This window comes from Gopherus flavomarginatus, chromosome 6 (assembly GCF_025201925.1).
Source record: "Gopherus flavomarginatus isolate rGopFla2 chromosome 6, rGopFla2.mat.asm, whole genome shotgun sequence".
NCBI classification, from domain to species: domain Eukaryota; kingdom Metazoa; phylum Chordata; order Testudines; family Testudinidae; genus Gopherus; species Gopherus flavomarginatus.
The window spans coordinates 121,059,392-121,084,985 of NC_066622.1; the positions used below are offsets into that span (position 1 = coordinate 121,059,392).

The window sequence follows — 25,594 nt, forward strand, 5'->3', positions numbered from 1 at the left end:
CTTCCTGGGAACCTTTAAGGTAGCATGTGAGCAATGGCTGCTCTACTGCAAACTGAGTCAGGCATGGACATGTGACTTTCCCATGTGACTCTAAATTCCATCTTGCTGCTGTGATTTTCCACAGTAAGAACAAAGGGGTACTTCCACATGGGAGAGGATATAAAATGTCCTGGAAACCCCTCTATTTTGTCTTCAATCCTGCTTCTGACCTCTGGAGGAACTGTGCTTGAAACTGAAGCTCTGAACAAAGGACTGAATGACCCATCCAAGCTGGAATGTTTGTAGTCCAGAGACTTGACTGGTTTAAATCAACAGTAATCCCATCAAGCCTGAACTATGAACTTTGCAACTGTTGTATGTATTTGATTCCATTTAAGCAATTTAACTCATCTATATTTTTCTTTTTATGAATAAACCTTTAGATTCTAAAGGATTGGCACCAGCGTGATTTGTGAGCAAGATCTGACTTGTATATTGACCTGGGTCTGAGGCTTGGTCCTCTGGGATCGGGAGAACCTTTTTTGTTTTACTGGGATATTGGTTTTTATAACCATTCATCCCCATAAGGAGTGCTGCTTGTGGTGAAAGTTGGAAACTGGAGTGTCTGAGGGAATTGCTTGTATGACTTCTGGTTAGCCAGTAGGGTAAAACCAAAGTCCTCTCTGTTTGGCTGGTTTGGTGTGCCTTAGTAGTGAAGGACCCTCAGCCTTGGGCTGTGACTGCCCTGCTCTAACCAATTGATCCTGAATTGATATTCTTAGCAGTGTCCTGCCAAAGGCCGCTTTGTTACAGTGGCCAACTTCATCATATGGGGGCTTCCTTATAAAAGAGAACCATTACTTAGAACCTGTGTCCCTGTTCCGTGCCCAGTTCAGCGATCAAGGAGTGTGAACGCGGTATCAGTCCCTCAGGCTCTGAGCCCAATGAGGAGATGTAGGACTCCTATCAATAATGGAGATACTCCATAAATTATGACAATAAGATCCTTATGTTGCAGAATATTTCAAAAACTCAATGAAGTCTACCTAGTTGGCAAAGTTTAACCCTAAATTTGGTAATGGGAATGCTACTCAATACCTAGAACTGAAACAATCTTAAACCAAATAAAATTTAATGTCAGGAATGCTGACTCCCTGTGCCAAAAGAATATTCTAATCTGTAACAGTAACTACAGAATGCACTGAACTATATGATTTATGTTTACAAGTTGTATTTAGAAAAAATATTAGCAAATAAAATGCAGTAACATTCAACACTCCCTAGAATGTTAGCAGTTCCAGTAAGTAATGCCACTACCTACATACCTATGAAAAACAAGACAACTGTTATGACTTCATATTATACTTGGAAACTTCTCAAGTTAGCTAGAATTGTCAGACAACACTTCTCAAATAACTTTAAAACAAACTAGCACAAAACAAGTGGCCGCTATTTAAACAATCAGACTTACTTTAGGCAATTAAAGCCTACTCATCACATTCAGCCTTTTTGAAATGCAAATTTGACATGTTATAATCTCCTCTGACAAACTAAATTCCTTGATTTTGTACTGCAATGAAGTACTTAATTAGTAACTGCTATGCAGCTTTTAACATAAAAAAAACCCACTAAGTTTTAAGTGAACATATTTTACTCCCTTTTTAAATGCTAACACTGTAGAGTACTTCTTTGTGTGATATCCTCAGAGAGTTTCTATTTAGGTATTTTTTAAAAATAAGGATCAAATACCATCTAATACATTGCTTTGATACAGTTTATTCCTTAACTGGAAAGCAATAGTAACAAACCTAAAGTAGAAACAAAATATTTTTACAAATGTATTTGTAATTCCACCGAAAAATGAGCTACATCAAATAGCAAGAATGTCAACACTTACAAATGCCACTTCCCTAGACACCCTAACATGGAACAGGTTACTGAAAACTGGGAGCTGGAGTACAAATACTTGTACTGTGCTCAGTCCGAGTCCTGTGTGTTGATTTGGAAGCACACTTATCAAGTTTCTTCTCTGAAACTGCACAAAGGAAAGTAGGCTAAAGTAACTTCTGCTTCATGAAAAGATCAGATGTAACCTGTAGGCGTTCTCTGTCATGTGGTAACAAGCTGTGCAAGACAAAAATGTAACTCAACCTCTCTGAGAGCAGCTTATTTGTTAAATTAACTCTTCACTATCAGGATCTGTGGAATGCCATTATATACAAGCAATTTGCATTAGATGCAACTGAATATCAAAGCCCCCTATAGTGTAACAAGCTTTATTCTCTTCGAATATTGCCAAGTTAAACTCAGAAGGGACCAGAAAACAACCACATTGATTAAACTACAATATGGTCATATCAACTTCTTCCACAAAAGGAGGAAAAAAAAAAAAAAAAAAAAAAAAAAAAAAAAAAAAAAGAGAGACCAAATACTTAAAAAAAAACCAACACATTAACTAAAAAGTACACTTCAGTAATTGTAAACTATTGTTACTATTGAAAAACTAAATAAAACCTATTTCAGCGTAAAAAATAAAATCTCTTTAGTCTGTTTCCCTCTTTTCCTTTAGAGTCAGTTTCTTCCATTTGTATGGGACTTAGCAATGAGGGAAGAGAACAATTTTTAAAGACAGAAAAAAAAAGCCTACAAAAATCAGCAATGAGCCTTGAGCGCAGATATAAAATTTGAGATTGATTAAATTCCTATTTGACAATGTCTCTTTACAGATGATTAACACTCTCAATTGTAGAAAAATTAATAGAACTACTTACTGTGATTTTGATAGCTTTGTTCAAAACATTTACCCATTCTACTAGGTCTTGCTGATCATTGGCTTGTAGAAAATACTTTCTCATCCCCGCATTCATAACTGTTAAGATATTAGAAAGTAATTAAATTTCACTGAAAAAATAATTGAAATCAGATAGTTTAAATACTCAACTTGGATTATTCCATCTGCCTCCTCTATGCAACACTGTCACAGAAATCTCATGGAACTTTTAGCTACTTTACGTTATTTTACACTTAGCTAGATAACTTTTCAGATATGAATTGTGTTTTTCAAAAACTTTTGAGTTAATACTTTACTACTCAACACTGAAATTGCTGTAAAAAATGGCAATGAAAAAACCTTGCTTTAATAAGAGGTTGCCATCTTATGCAGTCCCTCCTTGACTCAGTTTAGTCTAAATTTCACACTACATCCAGCTTTCATGCTTGTTAGAGCTTGGGTATTTCTCTTCCCAATCCTTTGACCAATTATCTCTGGCAACAAGTTCTCCTTCCCCAACTATTATTTTGTGTTAAGCACAGTATCCACTTGGACTAACCTGTTTGGGGTTGGGATAATCTCAAACCTACTAAGTGCAATCATGCTGAGGGTGAACTATTACTTCCTAGCTATCAATTTTAATGACTTTATATCACTCTTCTGGATTTTTCTATTGTACTACTGGAGAACTGATACACAATTTGAATTGTTAATCTGTCAAGGCATGTTAGCTCCACACTTCAACATTACTGCTCCCCGTAAAATGGCTTATTTCTCTATGAAGAGAGATTTTCCACTGGATGTTTTCCAATCCATCACACAAAGACAGAGTACTGGGGTTCTTTTCTACCTTGCACATAGAAGATTACTGGTTATTTCTATTATCAGAGAACCTAGGAGCACTCAGTCATGGACTAGGACCCTATTGTGCTAGGTGCTGTATAAATATGAAACAAAAGATGATATAATCTAAGCGTAAGGAAAGAGACAACAGATGGGTACAGACCAACCAACAGCGGAGCACAAGGAAACAATGAGACAATATTGGTCACCATGGTAAGCGGAGGTCTCATCATAACAGCAGCCTAACTATTGTCAATTTTTTTGTAGGCTTATTGGGAAAGGACAGTTTTAAGGCAGTGATTCTCAAACTTTTGTACTAGTGACCCCTTTCACATAGCAAGCCTCTGAGTGTGGCCCCTCCATAAAATTAACACTTTTTAATATATTTAACACTTTTTAATATATTTACATGGTGGAGGCTGAGAGCTTGCGACTTTCCACATAATAGCCTCACAATCCCCTGAGGAGTCCTGACACTCAGTTTGAGAATCCCTGTTTTAAATCAAGATTAGAAGAGTGAGTTAGTTAGTTTTGCAGATGTTTACAGGGAGCATCTCCCAAGCATGAGGGGCTACAGCAGAAGCAGCAAAATGGTGCTTGTTTGAAAATTTAACAAGTGGGCAATAGAAGCTGGCACCATAGGCCAATTAGAAGGGGGAATCAACCTTTCCAATACTAAATGAGAGATAAGTCATGAAAAGCACTGAAAATGAAAGCCAGTGGAGCATGCAGAGTAGGGTGACACGGTCAAAGCAACAGGCTAAAAAAAGGAGCTTTGCAGCAGCATTCTGAATGGATATGAATGGGGCAAGATTACAATGGCTGAAGCCAGAGGAAAAAATGCTGCAGTCATCAAGATATAAGGTAATAACCTGAACGAAAGTTTTAGCTATGAGGATGAATCGGAAAGGCTGCATCTTAGTGACGTTACGCAGAAAGAATTTGCAAGATTTAGACATAGCCTAAATATGAAAACCTAGAGAGAGGTCCGAGTCTAAGATGGCATTCAGGTTACGGGCCTGAGTGATAGGCAGGATGGTGATATTGCCCACAGTGATTGAGAATGGAAGTAGCGGGGAGCACTTAGGGGAGCTTGGCTGTAGCCATGTTGAGCTAGAGCTGATTGCTAGAAATCCATGGGAAGATGATGTGAGACAGTCTCAGATTTTAATTTCAACAAGAGACATGTATCTGAACTGTTGAACTGAATGCATGTGTGTGTATGAGTTTTCCCAGAGACAAGATGCAGAAGGAAAGAACAAAACCAAGGAACCCCTATAGAAAGTTGGAGGAGGATTCTCTGAAGGACATGCTCAAGGAGCCCTTAGAAAAATAGCAGAACCAGGGGAGGACAGAATTACAGAAGCCAAGGACAGGATTTCAAGCACACCCTGGTCGACTGCGTCAGAGGTGGCTGACATCCAAAAGAGAACAGGGATGGAGTACTGGTTCTGAGTTTTGGCTACAAAGAGATCACTAGACACTTTGGCAATTGTGTTTTCAATTGAGCGTAAAGGGCGAAAAAGAGATTGAAAAGGGTCTAGGAAGGAATTGGAGGAACTTTAGACCAGAGGTGGGCAAACTACAGCCCATGGGACCATCCTGCCGGGCCCCTCCCCCACAGAGCCAAACTGCTCTGCTGGGCATGGTAAGTGGGCTGTGGCCAGGGGATTGTATAAGGGGTGGAGGACAGTCAGGGGACAGGGCACAGTTGAATGTGGCAGAGGTTTGGGGAGCAGGGTGGTCAGGGGATGGGGGGGTTGGACAGGCGTGGGGTTGCAGGGGGCCCGTCAGGGCATGGGAGTGTGGATGGGGTCGGGGCAGTAAGGGGACAGGGAGCAGAGGGCGGTTTAATGGGGAATAGGTTCTTGAGGGGGCAGTCAGGGGATGGGAAGGGGGGGGTTGGATAGGCATGGGATCCCAGGGGGCCTGGCTGGGGGCGGGGCTGTCAGGGGAGAGGGAGCAGGGGGGCTGGATAGGGGGTGGAGTTCCAGGGGTTGGTTGGAGCGGGGGATCTCGGAAGGGGGCAGTTAGGGGACAAGGAGAAGAGGGGGTTGGATGGGTCAGGGGATCTGAGGGGGGCAGTCAGGGGGTGGGAAGTGGGAACGGACAGATAGGGGGCAGGGGCCAGGCTGTTTGGGGAGGCACAGCCTTCCCCACCCAGCCCTCCATCCAATTTTGCAACCCCAATGTGGCCCTCGGGCCAAAAAAAGTTTGCCCACCCCTGCTCTAGACAGTGATTGTAAACAGCGTGTTTAATTATCTTAGAGATGAATAGGAGAAGAAGATGGAGAAGTAGATGGAGAGGCAAGTGGGGTCATGAACGGGTATTTTTACTGGGAGAAACTAAAATATGATTCTATTTTCAGGGGGCAAGAGGCAGAGGAAAGTGAAAGATTAAGGAATATAAAGTATGGGAGGAGAATAGGTGCTGGAGATATGGGGTCACTGATGCAAATAGGAGGTTTGGAGGAGAAGAGAAGATGGAAAACTTCTGCATCTGTGACTACAGAGAAAGAGGAAAAAGGATAAAGCCATGTCGTATTTTGTCAATTTTCTCTTGATCCTATGCAGATAAAGGAGTGGAAGCAAGAGGGGGATGGTTTAAGGACTGAGTTGACGGTTGTGAAAGAACAATTGTGATAGTAGGTGTAAGACTGAGTTAAGTTGGAGATGTAGAGTTGCTTAGCGGTAGCACAACGACAGAACTGAAAGAGAAGAGAACAAATTTGTAATGGAAGAAGTCAGGAAAACACAGATTGATTTTCACATTCCAGGTGGACTTCACTTGCCGTTTTAAGTTATGAACTGCATAGATTTCAGATAGAAATCATGAGCCAAACACTGAACATTATAGTGCCATTTTTACAAAGTTAATTTTCAGAGCATAAGCTTACTTTTATCCCTGGAAGACTAAGTCATGAGCAAAGCACAGCTCTCTTAATGGATATTAGGTGACTACTGGTACAAAGTGATTCACTAGTGTGTTTGAATACACCCAAAACATATTTTAATAAGAAATGCCTTGTGTACAACTTGCTTCCCATTTGTGATTACAAAAATTACTTATAGAAAAATTAGAACATTTAGGTCTCTAGATTTTTTTGGCATTGTAAGACAGCACTTCCTAGGCAACATCTTAAAAACCATTGTGAAAAAAACATTTGTATGGGAAAAAGCACAATACACACACTAATACACTTAAGGGTTGCAAAACAGTACACCTTGCAAATTTTGCCTAATTTAGTACAATAAGCATTAGTACATTTCCTACAGGATATAACTCAATTACAATCATCTCTAATTCTGAAAGCAACACTTAAAAAGTAGTATGTAAGTCTCCAAAATTGTGAGGCTTTAAATATACTTTTATGTACATTAAGTAGTTAGCCTTTAAGCCATTTTCATATTTACAGTTTGCTTAGAGAAAATTCTTCAGATACATCTGGATCCAGATAATTATCACTGACGCTATCCAACACTTTCAGTATAGCAAGGTCTCCTACCCTCCCAGGCCCTGCCCCCTTCTCTATGAATCCTTCTTTGTTTATAATACCTTCACTATGTGCAAAGACAGTTTTCAAGTAAAGCCAGTTGGCAAAAAAAAGTAAAAAGGATAGATTATTTCTAGAATGTGGTTCTGAACAGACCACAACATGGCAAAGATACTAACTAGATGAAATACAATTAACTAGAAATAACAATTAAGTTATAAAATAGACCTTCAAATTACTACTATTAAATATAGACAGATTAATACAAGTAAGACTGTTCTGATTTGAAAAAGTAGCATTTAAGTGACAACTTCAAAGATCAGACTAATATTTCTACTTGTTGTCCTGGGTAAGACGCATGATCATGAACTGCATGAACTTTAGGGCTATATTTAATACCTGGTCTTATTTAAACATAAAAAAGTATGTTTTTAAAGAAAATATTCAAAGCATATACAAAGATTCTTATTTTACTATCAGAATTTAGCAGTCTATTGACTCAAGCCAATTCTTATTTTACCTAGCAGTACCAACAATACTGACCAAGATTAATTACACCAAAGGAGGATAAATTACACCTATCTTTTCAACAGAGGCTGTGTCTAGGCTGCGCCACAATACAAACTACGGAGATGTGAACTGCAGCACGCCAAAGTGCTATGCTATATCTGTTCTGTGTGGATGCTGCTAGTGCAAGCCTAGAGGTACCCAGCTCTTGTTGATGTAGCTCTCTTCAAACAGGATTATGTAAAAGCAAAACTAGCTAACTTAGTTCATGCCAGCAGCATCTACACAAGGTAGTTACAATTCAGCACTTTGGTGTGTGTGCTGCAATTCACATCCCCATAGTCCAAACTGCAGGGCTGTGTAGGCAAGCCCAGGGTAAAGGTCAAGGCCAATACCTTAACATAAGATACTAAATCAGTAGAAGAATATTTATCTGGAAGTAGGAATAGATCTGGTTTACATTAAACAAAGGACTAAAAATTTTAGTGGACCCCATCACATTAAGTCTTCACTCAAGATTGAAACCTTAGGCAGAACAGCAAAATCAACGTATTTTCTCATAATCCTCTAGTCCACTGCTGCCCACATTGCTCAGTCAGTAACATTCTTAATGATCCATTACATTTGCACAAGCTAGGCTAAAACTGACAACAATAGTGTCAACTGTTAATTCACAATAGCCAAGACTGTGGAATGAGATTGTTAAAAATTTGATATAGTAACACACTTGCAGCAAAAAACAAAAAATTTCCAAACTTCTATTTAAAATATAATTCTCAAAATATTTTCATAGTTTAACAGAGCAGAAACAAAATGTGCATAAGTGTTTTTTGTTTGTTTGTTTTTCCTTCTTTCTTAATTTACCTGGCAGGACCAACAATACTGTCCAAGACTAATTACACCAAAGGAGGACAAATTACACCTATCTTTTCAACAGAGGGTGTGTCTAGGTTGCGCCACTGTATAGATTATGGAAATGTGAATTGCAGTGCACACCATAGGCCTTCTTAGAAGGTTGCTTTGAGCTGACTGGGTAACACAAACTCACCTTAGAAATGGGCTACATGGTCAGGTGGAGACATCCATGGTGCTGGGAATTCCCTAAGTGGCCCCATAACCTTCAGACTCCAGCATGAAGTGCACAGTTGTAACACTGTTGTGTTCTGGAAGTCTCCAGCCATCTCTTGGGGCTATCGCAGGTAGGTATTAATTGTACAGCAGCCCTGAAGCTTCTCTAACTTACAGAGGGGATTCAAAAGAGCCATCAGCAGTCTCAAGAATTGGGGGAGTCATCTTAGTGCTGTCCATCCCCTCAGTTTCTGTACTGAACACAGGTAACTCAGATGGGAGGATTGAGACCGAAGTGCATAACATGCTCTTCAGAAAAGAAATGCACAAATTGTACCTGTCTATATTATGTTGTTCTTGTAACATAATTGTATGGGATCTACAGTCAAGTCTTGACACATTAAACATCAAAAATAGCAGCTTCTAGCTTTAAAGAACTAGTGAGAAAAAAATGCATACAGGTGTTTCCAGCGACAGGCCCCAAGATCAACATGAGTTGTGCCTATGTAGGGTAACAGGAACTGTGTCTAAGCATCTGAATGTGCAATCTGCTTTTTACAACTGCACACAGTTTGCTACACACTGAGAGGAAGTAGTGTACAGGACTGCTAGTTTGCCTTTTGCAGTAGTGTGGATCTATAGCTATGCTCCCATAATACAAGGAATAGTTAATGGAAAAGGGAAACTAGCTTAACATACTTTTACCTAGAGTGTTCTAGAAAATATATTCTAGATAAATATCTAGTTGCTGGAGATACATTAAACAACTGTGTCAAAATATTTCTTTGAATGTAGATATAAGGATAGGTTTTCAGATAGAGCAGTTATTCATCCCAGTGTTTGCAGAGAACTTTCAAGATCCAGACTGCTTGTCATAGGATTCTAGATTACGATAAATCCTGAACAAATGCCATTTAATACATTAAACAGTGGAAGAAAAGGAGAATGAATGTGTGCGCTTAGAAAAAGAATCAGAGCTATAAATTCACTTTATGATAAAGGATTAAACTGCCAGTAAACAAAACATTTTTCTTAAGCATAGCATTAACTACCATTAGACAGAAGTTTAAAACATCAGTGAACAATTTGGCACGCATCGTTAACAATGGTGTGTCTACAATATAGTATATACACAATTTTTTTCTCTATAATACTGATTAAAATAGTTCAGTTACTTGCCCTCAGAGTTGAATTATCTGTGTCAGGTACCCTGAGAACAACCCATCTTCTTTAATTAAATTAGTTTGCCTACTCATTCAAAAAAAGTCACAAAACATCCCAGCAACAGCTGCCGGCTAGTCACTTGTAGTTCAATAAGTAGCAGTTTTTAAAAAGCCATTAAAAACTCATAAAAGAAACCAACATTCTCCCTTTATATTAGGAAGGAAATCAGGAATATAAATAAATTTAGAAAACACACACACTACCGGTAGTAACTAATATTAGAACTGCAGAACATAACCTCGTTTCTATTTATTTATTTTTAAAAAGAGGAATTTGACAGATGTGTAATACATTAGAACTTACCAAAACAGAATTCTGCCTTTGGCCTTAGCTTAGTTGCATCGCTAACCTAGTAAGAAAATTAAACATGTATAATAAATATAGTAAGTGACACTACATGTAATATACACACTAGATATTGTGCAAACACATTCAGTTTAAGATTAACAATTCAACATTAGATGGAAACTAAATATATGCTTCTATTCTTTATATTTAAGGACCCAATTCATTCCTGGAAAGTGAAAGCCACTCCTGGACACTTGTTGGGCTTTAGATGCTTGGCAGAATTTAACAAGTGAAGGAAACTATTCTCATATCTCTATTTTAGGATTTTAAACTGCTACTCATTAGTAAGGTTTCAGCATAATGAATGTGAAATCAACAGCAAAGTCTCTACTGGACTTAATGAACTTCAAAAACCTTTTTGGGGTTAAAAAAAATCTGGAATAAGGATTTTGTTTTTGAGTTTTGATTTTATTAATCGTCTTCCTCCCCCAATGCATTTCTAGTGGCTCATAACCATAACACTCCTTTCACCGCAAACCTGATTTGTGCACCTTTTCAGATTTAGGACTTGAAATTTCAAGAAGAGTTGTGCAATTTAGAGCAAATTAAGCAATTAAGAGGTGAATGAAGATAGTTGTAAGCACATCTGTGGTAGTGTCCCTGGACATCTACCTACCCTTATGACCCAATGTTACCCAAAGTTAACCAGAATACAAGACGACAGGAGAATGGATTGTAGACGATAGTAAACAAGGAAAGTACAGGTATCAAGAAAAATTGGAGAGAGGAAGAACAGGAATGAGACGTACAGACAAGAGAAGGCAATTCAATTTTCCCATTCTTGTTATTTCTTACAGGGCATTGTAACACTTTCCATCAATCTAACCTCAAAATTTGCTCCCTTCTGCTCCATATTTTCTATGAATTTCGTAGAGTACTTTGCACCTTTACATGTACACTTCTATCCCAATATAACGCTGTACTTGGGAGCCAAAAATCTTACCGCATTATAGGTAAAACTATGTTATATTGAACTTGCTTTGATCCGGCGGAGCGCACAACCTGCCCCCCACTCCCACCAGAGCGCTGCTTTACCGCATTATCTCTGAATTCGTATTATATCGGGTCACGTTATATTCGGGTAGAGGTGTATTTAGTTTCTGAATAAATTGTTTCTATAAGTTTCCTGTGTTGCTCTTTAAGAGATTATATGATCTGCAAACTGAGTATTCTTTCCTTTGCAAATGGCTTCAGTTTCTCAGAGGCGAACTGGAACGCAGATGAATAGGTACAAGTTCAAATTAGAGTTCAACCTCAATCTATAGTTCAGAATACTAATTCTATTACATACAAGGGCAAACAGTTGGAATTTAATTTTTTTAAGCAAATCTAGACAAGTATCATCAAGAAACTGGTAAAAAGAACACCTAGATATGTTTCTGCATTCCTCACTGCTTTGACTAGCTCTAGTGCTTTTAATGTTTCTTGAAACTTCCGGAGCAGTAACCACATCACACTTTTCCCCCTCAAGTATAATATCTGATATACCCCCCCAAAACTACTATCTGTAATTTCATAGGTAAGGCCAGATGGAACCACTGTGATCATCTAGTCTAACCTCTGAACAACACAAGGCATGGGATGTCCCTGAATTAATTCCTGCTTGAACTAGAGCATAACTAAAAAAATAAAAATAAAAGAAATATTGATTTAAAAGTTGCCTGTGACACAGAATCAACCATAATTCTTGATTAATTGTTCCAGTGGTTAATTACCCCCATTAAAAATTCACGCTTTATTTCCAGTCTGAATTTGGCTTGCTTCAATGTCCAGTCACTGGTTCTTGTTATACCTTTATCTGCTATATTGAAGAGTCCATCAAAATTTTTGTTCCTCATATAAATACTTATAGAATAATCATGTCATCCCCCCTCAAAACCTTCTCCTTGTTAATCTAAATTGATTGAGTCTAATATGTTTTCTAATCTTTTCATCCTTCTTCTAGCTTGTCTCCAAACTCTCATCAATTAAAATTATTCATTAATGAGTTCTGGCAATTTCATAAAATCATAGCTGCTAATGTCACCAAAATCTACTGATAAAATTACAGTCTTACATATAGACTAGAAATATATCATTTATAAGTCAACTGACATACCTTTGAAATGTAGGTAAGTTTAATAGCTCCAACAGGTGGAGAGCCAGAGGGAAGGTTCTATATTTAAAAAACAAAAACAACAACAACAAAAAAACCAATAATATGATATGAAACTAAATTATCCTCCTATCACATAACATGTTCAATATATAGGCATCAAATACAAGGAAGTTAATCAAAGCTTCATGGAAAAAATTCTATTCAGTTGCATTCACAATACAACATTCAACACAATGTATACTTTAACAGGATTTAAACTATTTGGTTTCATTTATTAAACAAACATCTGGTAATCAACTAAAACTGAATGGTTGCTGGAAATAATGCTGGTGTTAATTGTTTCAGAGATTTATATATTTTACTATAGGAAAAAGGATTCTTGCACGTTTGCATCCAGGAAATCCTCCTAAAAGCACTTTTTCCTTAACAGATGTTGAGTCAAGATGATGGCATCTTATGTATTTTAATAGAGAAGAGACATACATCCACTCCTTAGCTACCTGCAAGAATGCTTCCCTTATGTAATAGTACTTTCTAAAATATATTAAATATCCCAGTCTCTTGCAACAATACTAAGTGAACTGGAGGAAAATGGGAGGTATACAAGTTCCTTACCAGCAATGTGAAGCCTACAAGCCTGATTACAGTTTGGATTGTGATAGTCTCTTGAAACTAGACACACACAGGCCTATTAGCATATTAACATGTATTTGTGTTTTTTTCATAGCAAGTCTATAGTTGGGAACTGCAATTTAAAGGAGCAAAACAATTATGTACAGTTTACTGCATTCAGTGGTAAAATATGGTCAATTTTCTATTTAATTTGTTTTCAGTTAAACTTACTGTGCATCTCTTTATTTTATCATACCTTCCCTTCCATCTTCAGTTTCAGTTCATTTCTGTTCCATAATAGGATATTTTATGTTAAAAATACATAGGTATGGACGAAGAGAAAGAAACATTAACTAACAAGAAAAGCTGTCATGACCTATTTTGGGGGAAAAAAATGGAATGAAGCCATGTTTGTCATATACATATTTCCCTATATTTATTCTCCTCCCACCACAAATTCTGACTCAAGATAGTCTTTTCTAAGGCCAGGTCCACACTACAGCGTTAAATCGATTTAAACAGCGTTAAATCGATTTAACGCTGTAACCGTCCACACTACAAGGCACTTAAAATCGATTTTAAGGGGTGTTAAAATTTATTTCCGTACTCCAGCTAAATGAAAGGAGTAACCCTAAAATCGATATTATTAAATCGATTTAGGGTTAGTGTGGACGGAAATCGAAGTTATTGGTCCCATTTTTTTACTGAGCTACCCAGAGTGCACCGCTCCGGAAATCGATGGTACCCTGGGACCATGGACGCACACCACCGAAGTAATGTGCCCTAGTGTGGACGCGTAAAATCGATTTTATAAAACCTGTTTTATAAAATCGATTTTACTAATATCGATTTTAAGCTGTAGTGTGGATGTACCGTAACTTATGCTGTCACTTACTCTCCTACCCTTGCACATCCACACACAATTTCAGTGTTTTACCATACACCTAATAACCAGAAGACTAAATCTACTAATCAGATTCTGATAACAAATGAGGAATGCCCAGCGCAACTCCCATATAAAATACCTTCCCCTCCAAAAACTCTTGGAAAAAGGGACAGTGCTGGAATCCTTACTGTGCACTGTTCTGAGACTCTCTTTTCATTGGTCTCTAGCTAACAATAACTGAATCTGAAGCTCCTCTCCCCCATTCCCTTCTGTTTGCTGGAAAGGAACAGTACTGTTTGTTCCCCTTTCCAATTCCAGAGCCTCTTGGATGGTGCAAGGCAGACAGTCTGTTATCTACCTCTTCCTTCAGCCTCTTGGCTACTGCAAGTACTATTCTCCACTACTCTGCTTTCCACCTTTGCCTCTAACTCTTCCTTCACAGTGGAAGTCTTCATTGTGTGCCCTGCACCAGTTTTCTGAAACAGTAGTGTAAAATTTATTTTTCTTGTCGTAAGACTGATCAGTTTTTACTCTGCTGCAGATCAAACAGGTCTAAGCAGCGGCAAGGACACAAAAGTAGATTTGCAGGCTGAGGAAGACGTAATACTTAACATTTATTCACATTTGAAAGATTCCTTGCAACCATAAGGGCTAGAAACTTTACATTCTGCAGAAATTGACAGTGAACCAAGAAAGCATCCCTCTTTCTTTTTTGAGCCTGTATGTGGCAGGACACTTTTCATCCCAATGTACAGTAAAAGCTATTTTATCTGACGCTTTACCAACCAGAAAGCTCAATGAACTGGCATTTCTGATCTTCATTGAAATACCGGCTTATAGTCCAGTTGGAGTGGGGCTGGCAGGGGGTTAGAGCATGGGCTCTGGGAGACAGTTTGGGTGCAAGAGGAGGCTCAGGGCAACGTGTTGGGGCACAGGAGTGGGTGCGGATCCAGAGGCTGCTCAACTCAAGTGGCTCCCTGCAAGCAGCAACCTGTCCCGGCTGCTCCTAGGCAGAGGTGCGGCCGGCAGTTCAGCACCCTGTCCCCGCCCTGAGCGCTAGCTCCACAGCTCCCATTGGCTGGGAACACTGGCCAATGGCAACTGTGGGCAGGGGCAGCACCTGCTGCACCTCCACCTAGGAGCAGCTGGACAGGTTGCTGCCATTTCTGGGGAGCCACCCGACATGAGTAGCCCCAGATCTGACACCCCGCATCCCCTCCTGTGCCCCAAACCCCTGCACCAAGCCCCCTCCCACACGCAAACTCCCTCTCAGAGCTGGCACCCCACATCCCTTCCTGCACCCCAACCCTCAGCCCCAAACCCCCTCCTTTGCCCAAACTCCCTCCCCCTCTTAGTTAACTGGCATTTTTCCACTTACTGGCACCCACTATTCCCCCAACACACCAGATAAAACAGCTTTTACTGTATTCTGCTTTTACAGCCTATATTTTGGAAAAACCAACTCTGTGTACAGATGCGTTGCTAAACACAGTCTTAGGATCATTCATTTCCTAGAATGGTCGAGTACATTTACATAACGGAAAATACAACCTTCTCTGCATCTACTTAAAGGTGTGAATGGAAAAGATCCTTGTGCAACAGAGGTTATGCTTAGGGCTCTACCAAATTCACGGCCATGAAAAATGTGTCATGGACCGTGAAATAAGCCTCCTTGAAAACAGATCTCCCCATGCTACCAGCTCGAGTGCTCCTAGCTGCAAGCCTTGGCCAGGCTGGAGAGGGACATGTCCTTCCTTGTCCTTGTCCTTGTCCTTGTCCTTCCCCTGGATGGCCTCTCGAGGGGAGATCAGACCCATCTCCAAGTGCCTCTCCCTGCTCCAAGAAGCTCTGGGGCTGGGCAGCAGCCCCAGAGGTTGCTGTAGCTGGAGGAGGCAGGCCCCATCTCCCTCTGGTGCTGGGGGCACCTCAGCTGGGGGCTCCTAGCTGTGAGTCCCACACCAGACTCAGGAGGGACAGGATGGTGAGTGCGCCTGATACCAGGGCCTGCTTCATACAAGCTCTTTGAAGTGGTCTCCACAGAACAGCTCTGCAGCCATTCTACAGCTCAAGAAGAATCAATGAGTCAATTTTTAACTTCAGTCAAAACCCCTTCATCTGTGTGTGAGCACTAACCCTAAGAGAACACAAATACCTGAGTGAAACACTAAAAATAGAGCATATGTATCATTAAACACAAATTCTGAAGAGATGTACTTTTCACAACATTTCTGCACTTTTCACAACATTTCTGCATGTTTCCATTGATGTGACCGGGGCATAACTACAGAAGGCTAAGAGGAAAGGAACAGTTACATTAATGGGGAGAGTATAAATCATCTGAAAAAGCTCTATTTAATTTCTAGAAGTTATTTCCTCTTTTTCACCTACAATTTCCGATTGCCTCAGCCTTAAATCACTTTGATCTATACTGCACTCTCCCTATTTCATTTATGATTTTGGATATAGTAAGATTCCACAATATTTCAAACAGCATAAGAATATTTGCATGGCACAATTTAGTTTAGCTGATTTATACTCCATGCCTTAAATGTCTCGATATCATGTTTGCTTTTTTAAAATGGTTTTCTTGTACTGTAGAAGACACATTGGTACCACATATTGTGCAAACAGCTTGTAGTTTCTAAATTTTATTTACATTTATAAAACTTTTCCAGATCCATATAGTGTGGATGCTACCTCTCAGAGCTGAAAGTATGAGCTACAATTTTGCTTTTCAAGTGGCTAATTGCGCTAATGAGAAATAACTGTTCAACTGCTCAAAAGCACAAGCAGTGGCAGTAAAATTACAAAACCGCACAGAAGTAAAAGGTGAAGTAAAAGGGCTGTGTAGTTAAACCAGAGTGAGTACTGGCAATTTAAATTCACAAAAAGCAGCCATGCCACCAAAGCTCGGCTTCTAGTGCCACTTTGGATATTTTAATAGACAACACTAAGTTTTGCTATTAACATTCACAAGTAATAACGAAAACTAAAGAGAATTAAACTCGCTGGAACTTAAGTTGAGCTCCCAGACTTAAGACCAAATGCTCATGTATGCAAGTAATTCCACTGACTTCAATCACATTTTTTGAGTGTGTCAAGCAGAAATAAAAATTTCGTTTTAAAACATGCCTAAAAATCTCTCTCCTGTATTAATCTTCTAAAGCCCAAGTTTAAGATCTCATAATTCTGAACAACAGTTAACACAACTCTCACCAAAATATTTCACACAACAGCATTAAAATACGTGCAATTATTTCTTACCATGCATCACAAATCCCAGGATTCTTGGTCTTGGCACAAAAATGAAGCAAAATTTTAAAAGTATGTATTAATCATTTTTTTTAAACCTACAGAAATCCCATTACTGATTTAGATTTTTTTTAGAGAGACAAATGAAGAGGTTTTTTTGGGGGGTGGGCATGAGCAGAGGTTAAACTATAATGTTTGTAACTAATCTTCTACAGATGAGGTTGGTACAGGTATTTGGTACGAAGACTGCTACAAATTTCAACATATATGGATACACAATGCATCCAGATGTGTGTTCATCTTGAAAATATGGAATCAGAGTTAAGACTTTAGTAACTATTTTGCAGTTTAATAACACCTTTCATCTAAGGATTGCAAGTCGTTTCCAAATAAACATCAACACCTCATTAAGAAAGGAAAGTATTAAAACTGAAAAATGTACTAGCCTAAGGACACAGTACTTCAAATTATATAAGTCCTAAATCTGCGCCAACCAACAGTTTTAAGGTCCAGAAACAACTTTAGTGGCATTATTTGAGCATCATCCATTGCCAGAAGAACGACATCAAATATCCATCACAACATTACTACATTTGTAAACAGACTTTGATAATATTAACTGTTAGGTTCTGTCACACTTGCAAACTACAGCACAGGTAACACGCCTGGTTTCTCTATGCCCATCTTGCTTGACACACATAAATGGACGTGCTGGTAACTACTTTTCTTCATTGAAGGTACTCTCCTGCGGGTTCTTTGGGGGCCCATCTTGTCACCTCTGTCAATATGTGAAGTTGTTAGGAAATTCAGTAAAGGAGACATGGGTTGAAACATCTTTAATATGCTAATCACACACAACTTTATATCTCCATGTCACCTGATCCACCAGGAGTGGCTGATTGTACTGCTCAGCATCTGGGAGAGACTAGGGTACAGATGACTGCAAACTGTCTGGATTGTGTCCAAGCCAAGACTACTTGGCTACTATAAGACTACAACTGCTGGCTGGTTGGGGAAAACCAGCAAAAGAATATAGCAGAAAAACATCAGCTCCTTCAGGTGAAGGGTATGTATGTGTCTGCCATTTATGATTAGGGGGATAGGGCAAATGATTTATGAGGAGAGGCTGAGGGACTGGGCTTATGTAGTCTGCAGAACAGTGAAGGGGAGAGAGGGGATTAGATAGCAGCCTTCAACTACCTGAAGGCGGGGTTCCAAAGAGGATGGAGCTAGGCTGTTCTCAGTGGTGGCAGATGACAGAACAAGGGGCATTGGTCTCAAGTTGCAGTGGGGGAGGTCTAGGTTGGATATTGGGAAAAACTTTTTCACTAGGAGGATGGTGAAGCACTGGAATGGGTTACCTAAGGAGGTGGTGGAATCTCCATCCTTAGAGGTTTTTAAGGCCAGACTTGACAGAGCCCTAGCTAGAATGATTTAGTTGGTGTTGGTCCTGCTTTGATCAGGGATTGGATTAGATGATCTCCTAAGGTCTCTTCCAACCCTAATCTTCTATGGTTCTATGTACTGGGTTTGCAATCTGGGAATCTGGTTTAAAAACTTCAAGCAATTAGAAAAAGTAAGAATACAGGGGAAGATCAGCTTCTCTCATCTCCACACAGCTAGAAGGACACTTCCTCATTTATTTCAGATGCTCCTCTTGCAACTTTAATCCATGTCTGTCATTTTGAGATCAGACTACTACAATATACTCTCCATGGGAACACAATTTAGATCAGTCCAGAAAATGTAGCTGATACTGTTTCACAAGCAGTCTGCCAGATTCTGTGAGTCATTCTGAGAGCCAACTGACCATCTCTCATCTACAGTAGCAGCCTACTGTTTCCTGGATTGATTCTGAGGTATTGGTTTTGACCAATGAAGATACAAATGGTTTTGGACCTACCTATTTAAGAAACTACCCTTTTCTTCAGGAGAGACAGTGCCACAGTTGCAGTCAGCAGAAGTATATGAGTTAGAATTTCATTGGTATAAGAGAAGGAGCCACTGGTAGGATATTTCACTATTTTTTGGCTATACTCACATTATTCTCAGGGTAGCGCGCACACACACACACACACACACACACACACACTGTTTTAGAAAGAATGTTACATACTTATCGTACTTTTAATAGTTTGCCAAGCATGCCCAGAGTTTGGAATGGTTGCTCTTATGTAAGAATTCAGACCTCAAATAGAAATATTTCTAACTGTGAGGATTAGTTCTGAAAGTTACATTTTATTTCCTTAGCTTTGTGGTGGTATGTCATTTATTTCTAGCCCTATTAATTTGCAAAACAAGCCTTAAAAATATAATTCACTTAGTTCTCATTAAACAACTTACCCTTTCTCACATACACCAATTTTAGGGCCTGTGGTTTCAGATCATTAGAGGCAGAAAGCAGAAAACTGGTGTAACTGCATAAATCACTAACCTATAATTCTAAGATGAGATATTTTATTTTAAAATAGTCTAATTTCAGTTGAGAAAAGCAAGAGGGTAATCAAGAGTATAATTTAAAAAGCTATGGTTTCATTAAAAATACTGCAAATTATTTTAGTTAGTGGATGTTAATTCTGTAAAATCTGAAAAGTACTGTGAAACTGAAGTTTTAACAGTTTTTATATCTGAGCTTTAAAATTTCTCCAAGCCTTGGTCCTGGACCATAGACAATGAATAAAACTTGTTCAACAGAGAAAAGGCACCATAATGACAGATGTGCACGAGTATATTGGTATTATCCAATAAAATTTGGCTTTGATTCCAGGAGTTTTCTGAACTTACACCTGTATTTCAAATCCCTTATCTATGCCATTACAATGGATGGTACACTGACCTCAAGCATCTGCTTAAATTTTCCAGGCGTGACTGTGAACTCCAAATGCTAACAAAATTATTTAAGCTGTGAAACATTAATTACAGTTTTCCCCTACAAATAACGGGTTTCAGAGAGTAGCCTAATCAAGGAAGTGGGATACAAGTGATTTAGCTACATATTAATATTTTACTTTAAAAGTTTTTCCTTAGAGTTGCAAATTCTATGAAATTCATTCTGAAACCCTCTTCCATGTAAACAATAGATTTACTTTAGGTCAAAAAAAATTTGACTTCTGGTAACTTCCACAATTTTATTGCAGATGTCATCGTACCTGTGGATTATCCATGTACCATACCAGATTGTCTTCCTTCGTGTCCAGGATAAAGTATCTCCGCAGAAACTTCCCACTATTCTCATTTTCTTCAATGTCTAAGAAACCACAAATGCGATTCTGACGATCCACATAAGGCATTTCTGAGCCTGACCATTACACTGCAAAAAACAAAAACAATGATTAAAACAAAAAGTTTACTTTCACTGATTATAAGACTGGTCTGTACATTTTGAGCACAGCTTCAACTACTAGAAGCATTTTCAGGAAAGAAGCTTCCACAGAGGAACAAGTCAAATTAAGATCAAGTGTTTTTCCCACCACAGGAGTAACTTTTGTACACTTCTTTGAAATATAACTATTAAGTACTTATGTTTTACACACCCTGAGTTCAGAACTTTGGTACGTGTGTGTTAAATGCTGGCAGAACAGCATGCCTATTCGTTTACACAAGATCAGCATAGGATAATCAAAGAGTCTTTCACTAATTTGCACAAAGGGTTACATAAGAGATTTACATTTCTCCTCACTTTTAACATTAGGTCTTTTGCCCTTAAAAAGTTATTTGTCAGCAGCCCTACAGTCTGAGAGAGCTTATCAAACTCCGTTTAGGAAAAACAAGGAGTCCTTGTGACACCTTAGAGACTTACATTGGGCATAAGCTCTCGTGGGCTATAACTCACTTTATCAGATGCATGGAGTGGAAAATACAGTAAGCAGGTATAAATATACAGAACACAAAAAGATGCAAGTCACCTTACCAAGTGGGGGGTCAGTGCTAATGAGGCCAATTAAATTAGAGTGGATGTGGCCCATTCCCAACAGTTGACAAGAAGGTGTGAGTATCAGAGGGAAAATTATTTTTTTAGTGACCACACCACTACCAGTCTTTATTCAGGCCTAATATGATGGTGTCAATTGGTGAGCAACTATACACAACACAACAGAAACACTAACCCAGGAACCAATCCCTGCAACAAACCTCATTGCCAACTCTGTCCACATATCTATTCAAGGGACATCATCATAGGACACTGTTATACCAATTATATTAGACCAATAAAGACCAGCAGCATCTTATTAAAGGGGACAAGACAGTTGTCATATTTATTGCAAATACCATAATAAAACAAAAGATAACAGTAAACAACATTGTTTGGCTACTTATTACTACTTATTTCTTACACACACACACACTTATTTGCACAATTATTCATACAAGTTTTGTATAGGTGTTATAGTCACCAGTCTAAATATTGCTTGTGACAGAATACTGGCCAGGTATCCTGTACACAAGAGTGGAGCCGAGTCCGGGTCAAGTGCGCACCTGATACTCCTGGAGGGCGGTAGCAGAACGAGAAACTCAGAGACTTATTCTTCAAAGTCCAGTTTTATAGGAATTTATCCCTATGTCAGTTCATGAGAGTTGCTTTATTCTGCTGTTGTTAAATCAAGCAGCAGGTGGCTGGCTCCATGTTGTCAGATGTTTGTTTTTCCTTCCTTTGAGGTGGTGGGGTGGATTCCAGTTTGCCCTCCGGGGATCATCTGGTTGATACCACCTGACACCTTCTTCGGCAGACACTGAATTCTTCAGGCTGGTAATTTCCTAACCATTCATTCATTATTTAAACTAGGCACTCATTCACATACATTCTCCATTTTAAATTTCATCTATTTTACTGTCTCTTTACCTTTCGGGGTGTTACCAATTTATGATGTAAGACTCCCTGTTTTTTATCATTCAAAAATAAAGTGAGATGAAAAAAAACTTAGAGGGTGGGGGGTCTCTATCTATGTACTATAACAGCTACTGTTTTGATTACAAAGTAGTAATTACACAGTTTTGCCCGAGGCACACAGTCAATTGACAGCTCGAGCGCTGAGTCAATTAACAGCTTACAGTGGCCGTTACAAAGTCAAGTAGTGACTACAAAGTGTCACTTAGAGAACGGACACTTAAGAGTCAATTAACGTTTAACAAGTTTTATACAAAGTATTTCTTTGAGCAGGCTTCACACAGACACAGCTGGTGGCTTGCAGGTTAGAGGTTAAATCTCGGAAATCACATTTATTTCTAATATAAACCTTTAGTTATAAAGTATCAATTAACAATAAATCATTTTTCATATAAACCATGTCTAACATAAAACCTTTACTATCCCTACAACACAACCACATCAGCCACACCATCAAGGGCTCGTTCACCCGCACATTTACCAATGTGATATATGCCATCATGTGCCAGCAATGCCCCTCTGCCATGTACATTGGACAAACCAGACACAGTCTCTACACAAAAGAATAAATGGACACATCTGACATCAAGAATTGCAACTTTCAAAAACCAGTACGAGAGCACTTCAATCTCCCTGGACACTCAATAACAGACTTAAATGTGGCCATTCTTCAACAAAAAACTTCAAAAACAGACTTCAACGATAAATGGCAGAACTGGAATTAATGTGAATACTTCACACCATCAAATTAGGCCTGAATAAAGACTGCGAGTGGCTGGGTCACTACAAAAATAAATAATTTTTCCTCTGTTAATACTTATATTTTCTTATCAACTGTTGGGAGTGGGCCACATCCACCCCAACTGAATTGACCTTGTTAACACTGACCCTCCCACTTGGTAAGGCAACTCTCATCTTTTCATGTGCTGTATATTTATACTTGCTTACTGCATTTCCAACTCCATGCATCTGATGAAGTGGCTTATAGCCCATGAAAGCTTATGCCCAAATAAATTTGTTCGTCTCTAAGGTGCTGTTTTTGCTGATACAGACTAACATGGCTACCCCTCTGAAACATGTTTAAGGAAAGGAAATTCAAATGAGGGACTTCTGGGCAGCTATCTTTATATATGAAAATCTTGCGCAAAATACACCAATTTCAGCCAAAAAGCAGAAATCTTTCACTCTTGAATATTACTGAAAGGTGAGGGAAATTAAGTATCCATGTACAGCTATCGGTAGTTATGCACACACTATGTAAACCCCAAACTAAAATCTTTGGCATTGATTTGTGATGCCATCACGTGTTTTTTTTTTTTGAAAATCAGCTCTGAATCTTTATTTATACTGCTGACAACCTGTTCCCATTTTGTCTGCTTCATCTTTTGCTGCTCCTCCATCTCACTTACAGACCATTGCATCATCCTCTTCTACTTTTATGCTCAGGAGCCAGGAAAGTCACTGGCTCTTAAATATGACACTGTAAGCAAGCAAGTTTCCATCCTTTTGGAAAAGTGGTCTAAAAATCCAAGTAAAACCAACATTAAAAATTCACATATGAAAGCTTGCCTGATGTCAATATATTTTAAAGCAGGATAGGAAGCAGTTATAGTCTTGCATTATGCTTCTATACTTTGTAAGGGACAGAATAGATTAAAAATACCAATTTTAATTAGCATCTCAATTCTGTACAATTAAGTTTAGGTATATAAACTTATTTACCAATGAGAGCTTTCAGACTACTCTAGTGAGCAACATGGTGAAGTTTACTTTAAAAGTTTATTAGAATGTCATACATTTTTTCCCACTGCTTTTATCCTTGTCTGATCAGGTAGTCTCTCTCTCTATTTATATTGGGATGGGGGGGAGAGAGGAGAAAAGATCTACTAGTGGGTGTGTGTACACACACTCCTATTCATGCATCATGGTAAGATTTGAGGTACTTGTAGTCACATTACATATTTATATTTGGGATCACCTGCTTGGGTGTGATCATCCATACTTTCCAATTTCAGTATGCCACTAAACCCTTGTCACCATGTACGCTAGTGCATAGTTTTATTCACTTTAAGTCAGAGAAAAATAAATCTAGTTTTTATCACTGTCATCTCATTAAAAAAAATGAATATACTAGGAATACTTAAGAACTGAGAAATATGGCAATGAATTTAAAGATGGTCAATGAAACTTAAGCTTTTAATAAGCAGAAACCTGGAAGGAAATGAAATATCATGGTGATGGGTCATCTTATAAAAAAAACTAGATAAAAATAATTTATCTGCTAGTTAAGGAGTTAGACTGCAAAATTGTGAAATGGCACATTTTATTTGATGATATCTGAGGAGATGTTTCTTCCATAGTTTTTCTGAGGACATCATAAGGAGTTTAAACCCTTCATCTGGAAGTAAGCTGCCTCATTTTCCCAACGATGAGGTACACCACATGTTATGGTAGGCATGTGTAGGACCTATGGATCTTGTAAGGTGTGTTGATCATTGTAGCAGCGGAGATATTTTGCATCTGTTATGGCAGAGTCTAGTGCTTCTTTGAGTTGGTGTGTCCTGGTCTGTGGGAAGCCTGCTTCTGATGATGAACTTGGAGAGACTGGGGATGGGGGGGTTCAGGAAAGCTTACCTCCCACTTTGTTCTATGCTGTGGGTTAGAGTGCAAATTCAGAAGTAGCATTCTCCAAAGATGGACAAATCTGGCAGCATGTCACTATCTTCTGCTGAAGTTGTTTGATGGCCAGAGATTCCATTAGTGCCTCTCTCATTAGATGAAGGACCATCAGAGGAGTGAAGTTCTGGAATAGCCTTCCAAAGAGAGCAGTGGGGGCAAAAGACGTATCTGGCTTCAAGACTAAGATTGATAAGTTTATGGAGGGGATGGTATAATGGGATAGCCTTATTTTGGCAATTAATTAGTCTTTGACTACTAGCGGTAAATATGCCCAATGGCTTGTGATGGGATGTTAGATGAGGTGGGATCTGGGTTATTACAGAGAATTCTTTCCTGGGTTTCTGGCTGGTGAGTCTTGCCCACATGCTCAGGGTTTTGCTGACTGCCATATTTGGGGGTCAGGAAGGAATTTTCCTTCAGGGTAGATTAGCAAAAGACCTCAGGGGGTTTCGCCTTTCTCTGCAGCGTGGGGCACAGGTCACTTGCTGGAAGATTCTCTGCACCTTGAGGTCTTTAAACCATGATTTGAGGACTTCAATGGCTCAGACATAGGTTAGGGGTTTGATACAGGAGTGGGTGGGTGAAATTCTGTGGCCTGCATTGTGCAGGAGGTCAGACTAGATGATCATAATGGTCCCTTCTGACCTTAAAGTCTATGATTCTATGAAAAGGAAAATTACTGTGTATATTTAAGGTGGCAGTTCTTAACTCATGGGCTGCATGCAGCCCAATTAGCACACAGCTATGTCCCAGCTCAGCTTTATGCCAAAGGCCACAGGCCCTGGGCCGAGTCCTGGCTTCCCTCCAGCCCTGGACCTAATCTGTGGAGGGGTCTCTTAGCAGAGGGCACTGTGGCTCTCAACCTGCAGCCCAGGTAACACTTTGTGGGCCACATATGCAGCCCACATTGATAAATAGGTTGAGGACCACTGATTTAAGGAAATTGACA

The 25,594-nt window shown here is 39.1% G+C and overlaps 1 protein-coding gene across 8 annotated transcripts in view; it reads right to left on the bottom strand.

Annotated features, from left to right (window-relative positions):
* The window catches only part of PLEKHA1 (pleckstrin homology domain containing A1), a 98,360-nt gene that overhangs the window by 53,278 nt on the left and 19,488 nt on the right, over positions 1 to 25,594 (bottom strand). For all 8 annotated transcript variants that reach the window (XM_050959036.1, XM_050959029.1, XM_050959033.1 and 5 more), the window contains exons 2-5: positions 20,231 to 20,391; positions 12,332 to 12,388; positions 10,189 to 10,234; positions 2,751 to 2,848 (exon numbers count right to left, since the gene is read on the bottom strand). In XM_050959036.1, the coding sequence (XP_050814993.1) occupies positions 2,751 to 2,848; positions 10,189 to 10,234; positions 12,332 to 12,388; positions 20,231 to 20,371 (342 nt within the window). In that variant the 5' untranslated portion in view covers positions 20,372 to 20,391. The remainder of the gene's footprint in view (positions 1 to 2,750; positions 2,849 to 10,188; positions 10,235 to 12,331; positions 12,389 to 20,230; positions 20,392 to 25,594) is intronic.